Genomic DNA, 8,112 nt, shown 5'->3' on the forward strand with positions numbered 1-8,112 from the left:
GGCACAGACCCTCAGCCCCAGGAAGTGTGGCTAGGCGTCCAGTGATGGGAGCTGGGCACAGACCCTCAGCCCCAGGAAGTGTTTTTTGAGGATTGCTTTTCCCAGCCCCACTCTACGCTCTGGGTAGAATCCTGGCTGTGCCTCTGAACTTGCTGGGTTACCTGGTGGAGGGTGGACTTTTGGGGGCTGAGGGACACACGAGGAGCCTAGGAGATGTGGGGTGCCAAGGAGCAGGGGGCTTCAGAGGGACCAAATGGGCAGAATGGGCAAGGGTGGGGGTGGGCTTTGCTGAGTGGAGGACCAAGGTAGATGGCTTCAATGTGCCGGGTTCTGAGGGTGGAAGGAGGTGCCACCTGGGTGAGTTGGGAGAGAGGTCATCAGGGATTTGGGGGTCCAGGTATCTCCCAGTCCCACCCCTTACTTTGAGCCCCTTTGGGGTCATGGAGTCCTGGGGAAGGGGCAGGAAGGCGGGGAGGCCCCTGCACCTTGAGTTCCTGAAGCAAGTTCAGGGTAGGCCCTGGCAGGGAAGAGCAGGTGGGCCACGTGGTGCCCCCAGCTGAGAGCCATTGGGGCGTCACCCCTCCAGTCTGTTTCTGCCACGCCCCCACAGGGTCTCGGTGACCGAGCTGCAGACTCATCCAGAGCTGGACACAGATGGGGACGGGGTGTTGTCGGAAGCGGAAGCTCAGGTACCTCGGCTGCCCCTTGGCTGGGGACTTCTGGAAGCATTGCCCCAGGGTGACCTCAGGGCACAGGAGGGGAACCAAGGAAAGCTCCCTGCTGGCCTGGGACGCCTCCTCTGGGTGAGCTGGGATGGATGGCAGCCACTCAGGGCTGCTTCCCACCTGGCAGGACCCGGGATGGAGCCAGGTCGGGCTGGAGCCCGTTTCCCCCGCCTGCCCGTGCTCTCCCTGCTGTTTGAGCACGCAGCCCCCTTTCTCCTCTATCCCTGTCCTGCCCTATTTCCCTCCCCCCATTCCCCTCCTCCCCACCCCCATCTTCCGCAGTCCATCGTCTCCTATCCTATTCCCCTCCTTCCCTGTGGCCCCTGGCTTTTTGCCTCCCTTCTCCGCCCTCCCCTGAGTGTCTCCCTGTCCCTCTGCAGCCTTGGCCTTGGCCTCTCCCTTGGAGGGCCTGGTCCCCTCTGATCCTGGGCTCTCTTCCTCCGTCTGTCCGTGTTGTCCGTCCATCCGTCTGTCTGCCTCTCTCTTTCTGTCTCAGTGCCCCCAGCCACTCCAGCCCGCGGCCCCCTCCTCCCCTCCCACGGGCCTGTGCTGCCCCCTCCTGGCCGCAGTGCCTCAGTGGCGTGGCCCCGGCCTGGTCATAAGGGCCCAGGGCCCAGCCCTCCCGTGCCTGGCACCGCAGCGCGGGTGCCTGGGGTGGCCGGGAAAGGGGACACGTGGCGGCCTAGATCTTGACACCACCCCCAACACACACAGGCCCTCCTCAGTGGGGACACACAGACAGACGCCACGTCTTTCTTCGACCGCGTCTGGGCCGCCATCAGGGACAAGTACCGGTCCGAGGTCAGTGGAGGGAAAGGGAGGGGACTTGGTCCTCCTCCGACACTGGCCCCACCCCGCCTCACAAAGGAGCTGCCTCCGGTTCTGGCACCCAGCCACCCTGGCCAGCTGGGCGGCCCCAGCACCCCCACCGAGGCCCCCCCACCCCAGCTGTCGGTCCTCCCTGCAGGCCCCGCAGGAGGGGCAGAGACGCCGAGGCTGCCCCTTGGGCTGTGGTGTGAGCCTGAGGGTGTGGGTGGACCCTGAGTCCACAGCACCGACCACGCTGCTCACCCGCCAGGCACTACCCACTGACCTTCCAGCACCTTCTGCCCCTGACTTGACGGAGCCCAAGGAGGAGCAGCCACCAGTGCCCTCGCCACCCACAGAAGAGGAGGAGGAGGAGGAGGAAGAAGAGGAGGCTGAAGAAGAAGAGGAGGAGGAGGAGGATTCCGAGGTGCAGGGGGAGCAGCCCAAGGTCCGTGTTTGGGGGAGAAGGGGAGACAGAGAGGGTGGGGGAAGGGCTGCTCACTGACCCTGCCCCTTCCCCAGGAGGCCCTGCTGCCACTGGCACCCCCGCAGCCGGCCAGCCCTGCCGAGGAAGACAAGATGCCGCCGTACGACGAGCAGACGCAGGCCTTCATCGATGGTGAGGGCGGGCGGGGGCCGGGCTCCTCGGGTGAGCCCAGCGTTTCCTGCCGTGGTGGCGTAGATCAGGGGAGATCCTGAGCTCAGCCCCTGCTCTGACTCGGCCAGCACACGCCCCAGTATCTTGGGGAGTCCAGGAAGGGAGCCTGGGGTAAGCCAGTCCCACCCTCGCCAACCCCAAGGGGCCCTTCTGCTTCCCCGAGGGCCGCAGCTTGTTTGTGTCGCTCCTGGCGGGCCCCAGGAGCCCTGGCCCCAGTCCCTCCGGAGCCGCGAGCCTGGGCAGCAAGTCGGGGCTGTTCATAGCTGGTGAGGCCCTCAGGTCTGTCTGGGCAAAGCCCTTGGCCAAAGCAAAATCAGCTTAGAGGAGGACACAGTTGCATCCGTGGAACCCCGTTCCCCATCCTCCTGAGTGGGGGTGAGGACGTCTCTGACCTCCAGCCCCTCCCCCAGCTGCCCAGGAGGCCCGCAACAAGTTCGAGGAGGCCGAGCGGTCGCTGAAGGACATGGAGGAGTCCATCAGGTAGCGGGGGCTGAGGAGGCGGGACACCCGTCCCACAGTGCCTGCTCCCCGGCTCCCAGGGGAGCCAGTCATGGGGAATCACTGAGGCAGCCGCAGGCTGGGCCTGGCCCCTGCAGGGAGGGTTCTCCGGAGGTGGCAGGGAGGACAGCCTGGGCACCACAGCTCACCCAGGCCCTCCTGTGTCTGTCATCCTGGGGCAGGCGCTGGCGTCCCCAGCTGCCCTTTAACCGCTCCGCCTCCACTTCCAGGAACCTGGAGCAAGAGATTTCTTTTGACTTTGGCCCCAACGGGGAGTTTGCCTACCTGTACAGCCAGTGCTACGAGCTCACCACCAACGAGTGCGTCCCAGGGGTGCAGGGGCCCCCACCGGCAGGGTGGGAGGCGGGTGGCCCCGGAAGCGGCACCGACAGTTTCCTGATGGTTGGGGAACCACCTGCAGGGTGGGGCCTGAGCGCTGCCCTCCATATTGAGGGGGAGCAGAAGCAGGCTTAGGGTTGGTGATTGGAGTTGGAGGTGCCCTGTGTACGGGGACAGGAGGAGGTAGGGAGGGGCTGTGGGAGGAGGCTGGGATCCCTGCGTCCCCCCCACCCATATTCCCTGCTCCTCCCCAGGTACGTCTACCGCCTCTGCCCCTTCAAGCTTGTCTCGCAGAAACCCAAACTTGGGGGCTCTCCCACCAGCCTCGGGTGAGTGTCATGGGCTGGCCCCTTCCCTCTGCCTCCTCCTGGTGCCCGACACCGGCCCAGCCCTCAGCACCCTGTGTCTCTTGCAGCACCTGGGGCTCCTGGGCTGGCCCTGAGCACGACAGGTTCAGTGCCATGAAGTATGAGCAAGGCACGGGCTGCTGGCAGGGCCCCAACCGCTCCACCACCGTGAGTGCCTGCAGGGCGGGGAGCTGGGGCGGGGAGACCCAGGCCTGGCCCAGCCGAACCCTCCTGAGCGCCTGTCTGCCCATCCCCAGGTGCGCCTCCTATGCGGGAAAGAGACCATGGTGACCAGCACCACGGAGCCCAGTCGCTGTGAGTACCTCATGGAGCTGATGACACCGGCCGCCTGCCTGGAGCCACCGCCTGAAGCACCCACCGAAGACGACCATGACGAGCTCTAGCTGGATGGGCGCAGAGGTGGGCGGGGAGGTGGAGTCTCGGCCTGCCCCAGCAAGGGGAGGCGGCGGGCCCTGAGGAAGTTGGACCCACATGGCCACTCTATCAACCTGTGTGCCCGTGTCCCGTGGTTTTTTTTTTTTTTTTTTTTTTTTTGAGGTGGAGTCTCACTCTTTTGCCCTGGCTAGAGTGCAGTGACACAATCTCAGCCCCCTGCAACCTCCACCTCCCGGGTTCAAAAAATTCTCGTGTCTCAGCCTTCTAAGTAGTTGGGACTACAGGCAGGCACCACCATGCCTGGTTAATTTTTGTATTTTTAGTAGACAGGGTTTCATCATGTTAGCCAGGATGGTCTCGAACTCCTGACCTCAGATGATCCACCTGCCTCGGCCTCCCAAAATGCTGGGGTTATAGGTATGAACCACCGTGTCTGGCCATCCCCTGCTTTTTAAAAGAAGGTTTTGTTTTGTTTTGTTTTGTTTTTTTACTTTTGAAAACAAATAGGCCAGGCGTGGTGGCTCACATCTCTAATCCCAGCACTTTGGGAGGCTGAGGCGGGCGGATCACTTGAGGTCAGGAGATTGAGACCATCCTGGCTAACATGGTGAAACCCCGTCTCTACTAAAAATATAAAAAAATTCGGTGGGTGTGGTGGTAGGTGCCTGTAGTCCCAGCTGCTCGAGAAGCTGAAGCACAAGAATCACTTGAACCCGGGAGGTGGAGGTTGGAGGTGGAGCCAAGATCATGCTAGTGCACTCTTCAGCCTGGGTTACAGAGTGAGACTCTTTAAAAAAAAAAAAAAAAAAAGGAGAAAATGGACAAAGTCTCCAGGCTGGTCAACTCCTGGCTTCAAGTGATCTTCCCACCTCAGCCTCCCAAGCAGCCGGGACCACAGGCAAACACCACTGTGCCCGGCTGTCCCCAGCTTTCTAATCTGGTCTTTCTCCTGCCCCAGAACCTCAAGAAGGCATGAAGCCAGCCCCTGCAGTGCCGTCCACCCGCCCCGTGTCCGGGGCTGCCTGTGGCTCTGTTGCCCTCCTCTGTGGGGGCAGGACTTTGTGGGGCTTTGTGCCCTGTTCTGGGGCCCAAGCAATGCTGGTCCACATTCCCAGGCCCCAGCGGCCTCCAAAGATGGGTAAAGGAGCTTGCCCTCCCTGGGCCCCCCACCTTGGTGACTCACCCCACCACCCCTAGCCCTGTCCCTGCCACTCCTCCTGGTGGGGACCAGTGAATGACTTGACCTGTGACCTCAATACAATAAATGTGACCCCCCACCCAAACTTGCCTGTGTTTGTCTTGCTTTGCTGGGGTGTGGACCGGGGTGTGGGCAGGGGTTGAGCGCAGGGGACGCTGCTGTCTGCAGATCCTGCCCAGGCCTCCTCCCCTGCCATGTAGGGCTCAGTCCTGAAGATACCAGATGGATGAACCCTGGACCACCTCCGTCTGAGCATCCATCCGGGCCCGTGTCCCACCCTCCCTGGGTCTCATCTGTGCTCTGTGGAGGCCGAGGGTTCCCTCCTGGGACCAAAGCCCCGGCTGCAGACAGACCCAGGCCCAGAGAAGGACAGGGGCCTGGGTACCACCACACAGGACGCTCCTGCATGCTCCCCGCGCAGCTGTGCAGAGATGACCCAAGGCCTTAAGATTCTGAACTTTTATTTTCTGGCATGAAAAGTACAAATAATTAAACAATTCCATGTAAAAGTCTGTTACCGCGGCCAGGCCTGTGATCCCGGTAATAAATAGTCTAAACGCAACGCGAAATGTTCTTGTTGGGTTTTTTTTTTTTTTTTTTTTTTTTTTTTTTTTTTTTTTTTTTTTTTTTTTTTTTTTTTTTTACAGTTTTTTATCACCTCCAACATGGACTCTGTCGTGATTTGAAACCTTCCGAATAAATAACAGGATGAAGGGAGGGGTGGAGGGGCTGAGCCCCCTCCCCCCTGGCCTGGCCCCTGCCCCCCAGGGACGTGGAAGAACCGAGTCCCCCTCCCCTGGGAGCCCTGGCCTGGCCCCCTGTGGGGAGGTGCTGGCCTCCAGGGAGGGGGCCTGGCTGGGCTGAGTTTTGTGTTTTAGAAAAAGAAGTCCCCTCCCAGTCTTGGGGGCAGCAGGGGCCTAGGCCTCGGTGGGGGGGGTGTGTGGGGAGGTGCCCCCTCTCTGGAGCCTGGCCCCCCCCAGGGTGGGGGACAAACCCAGCCCTTATTGCTCGGACGCCCTGCTGCAAGCTTCCCACGCAGACATGCGTGTTCCCGAATGCAGAGGGCGGAGGGGAGAGAGCCCCAAGGGACAGCAGGGGAGAGGGGTCCCTGCCCTGCTGGAGGGGAGAGGGGAGAGGGCAGGGAGGACTTAAAACCACAAGAATAAATAGGTTTGTGTATCAAGAACAAGCTAGGGATTTCACCAGCTAAATAGGACTGAAAAAGTTCTCAAGACAAGAGCAAAAAGAATCCCATGGATGACCTGGACGTCGCTGGCCGTGGGGACTGCCCCGCAGAGCACACGCCCCGCGTGCCACTCGGCTACCATTACTGTTATTAATAATTATTATTACTTTAATGATTCCACTTCCCCTTTTATAAATAAATTAGGCATAACCATGTCTCGGCAAAACTTAAAGAAACAAAGAGAACATTGTCGTTCCTTTGACTTGCAAACCGGATGAAGTAACAGAAATATACACGGATGTCCTTACAGGGCAACGAGGAGAATAAATAGTTAACATAGCAATAAGTTAAAACTACAAGAAGCTAAATTCAGCAAAAAAGTACAAGAAAGTTAACTGGTGCCAGTTTATGTCTTTTTTTTTTTTTCCTTTTTTTTTTTTAAATCTCTTCTGTGTGTTTTCTTTTTTTGTTGCTTTTTTTTTTTCCTCTTCTGTTTGTGTTTTTTTGTCGCTTTTTTGATTTTTTTTTCGTTTTTGTTCCTTGCAGCAGAAGCTCCACAGACGTTTAATAACAACACCGGGAGGGGTGGGGGAGAGAGAGCTGGACAGTCAGATGGGGGGCGCCATAGCCAGACACCAAACGTGGGGACACCGGGGGAAGGCAACTTAACTATAGCTATAAGTCGGGGTTTTGCAATTCTCAGTTCCGATGGGGCCACTGAGGCTGGTGGGGAGCGGTGCGAGGGCTCCCAGGGGCTCCGGCCTGTGGCTTCTGTTGGAATTTTCTTTTTTTTTTTTTTTAAGAAAGAAAACTAGGGCGATGCAATGTCCAGACAGAAGCCGGGGGCCGGGGCTCGAGATCGGGGGCTGTGTCCACTGCAATCTGGAAAGACGAAAAACCCAACAAACCGAAAGGGGGTAGGTAGGTGACAAGTGGACGGGAAAGGAGTGTGGGGCTGGGCCCTTGGGCCCGTCCACCCCACCCTGGGCCTGGCGGGGAGTGCCGGGGGGCTTGCTGCTGGGTAGGCCCAGTCCTGGTGGGGGAGGCTCAGGACTGGGCCTCTCCCTCAGCTGCGTGGGTCAAGGCCTCGGCCCAGGGGGAGGCTGAGCCCCGGGGACAGGGGTGTCCTTTGGCCTCAAGTGTTGTGGGGGGGGGCTGCCTCCAGCCCACCATGCGCCAAGGTGGAACGAGGTATCGTGTGTCTCAATGCATGTGCGCTGCGTGTGCACGCCTGTGTTCATGGGCGCCAAGGAGACCACTGGGGGTCCAGGAGAGATCTCTGCAGAGAACCTGGGGGCCAGGGCAAGGGGGCCAAGAGGGTGAGGGAGCGTCTGGGGCGGGGTCTGGGGTGGGACCTCCTGCCTGGGCCTATGGGATGCTGTGGGCATATGTCTGCGTGTTCCTGGGTGGTGTCTGTGTTTCTCTGTGTTCTCTGTGACTTGGTGTCCAAATTTGATGTCCAAATATCTATCGCTACATTCACGTGTGCACGTGGACAGGTGGATGGATTCGTGTGCCCACATCTGTGGTCTGTGTCCACATGGACATAGCCCCAACTTCTGTCTCTTTCTGTTTATCCCTGTCCACGTGTCTGAGTTTGGCCAACCAGTCCCTTAACGTGTCTGGGGCATGTCGCTGTGTCTGTCTGCGTCTGTCCGTGCGTCCCCGTGGTGTGAGTGTCTGCGTGGTTATTTCTCTGTGTGGCCCCGTGGGCTGCCAGCCCCTAAGCCCTGCTCCCTGGACCCCTCCCCCCCACCCCTGCCCCAGTTGGTAAACATAGCCTGCCAAAATATTTTCTTTTTTTTTTTTTTTTTTTTTTTTGTGTTTTTTTTTCAAGTTCAAGAATCCCCAGTAAAAATTCTCCTGCGTGGTTATTTCTCTGTGTGGCCCCGTGGGCTGCCAGCCCCTAAGCCCTGCTCCCTGGACCCCTCCCCCCCACCCCTGCCCCAGTTGGTAAA

General features: G+C 59.5%; 1 protein-coding gene and 1 pseudogene across 5 annotated transcripts in view; one reads left to right on the forward strand and one right to left on the reverse strand.

Moving 5' to 3' along the window:
* Window positions 1-5,053, forward strand: part of PRKCSH (protein kinase C substrate 80K-H) — a 16,011-nt gene extending 10,958 nt beyond the window's left edge. For 2 of the 4 annotated variants that reach the window (XM_011971366.1, XM_011971364.1), the window contains exons 9-18: window positions 611-689; window positions 1,440-1,526; window positions 1,804-1,980; window positions 2,055-2,151; window positions 2,601-2,670; window positions 2,919-3,008; window positions 3,282-3,356; window positions 3,443-3,542; window positions 3,632-3,794; window positions 4,729-5,053. In XM_011971366.1, coding sequence (XP_011826756.1) covers window positions 611-689; window positions 1,440-1,526; window positions 1,804-1,980; window positions 2,055-2,151; window positions 2,601-2,670; window positions 2,919-3,008; window positions 3,282-3,356; window positions 3,443-3,542; window positions 3,632-3,778 — 922 coding nt within the window. In that variant the 3' untranslated portion in view covers window positions 3,779-3,794; window positions 4,729-5,053. The remainder of the gene's footprint in view (window positions 1-610; window positions 690-1,439; window positions 1,527-1,803; window positions 1,981-2,054; window positions 2,152-2,600; window positions 2,671-2,918; window positions 3,009-3,281; window positions 3,357-3,442; window positions 3,543-3,631; window positions 3,795-4,728) is intronic. The other 2 variants (XM_011971368.1, XM_011971367.1) reach the window with 2 other exon arrangements.
* A 359-nt stretch (window positions 5,054-5,412) lies between these two features.
* On the reverse strand, window positions 5,413-8,029 carry LOC105533030 (annotated as a pseudogene). The gene has a single exon (XR_001005069.1). The product of XR_001005069.1 is annotated as a basic proline-rich protein-like (transcript).
* Between the last annotated feature and the right edge of the window lie 83 nt (window positions 8,030-8,112).

The sequence above is a fragment of the Mandrillus leucophaeus genome, unplaced genomic scaffold (genome assembly GCF_000951045.1).
Source record: "Mandrillus leucophaeus isolate KB7577 unplaced genomic scaffold, Mleu.le_1.0 Scaffold1217, whole genome shotgun sequence".
Taxonomy (NCBI): domain Eukaryota; kingdom Metazoa; phylum Chordata; class Mammalia; order Primates; family Cercopithecidae; genus Mandrillus; species Mandrillus leucophaeus.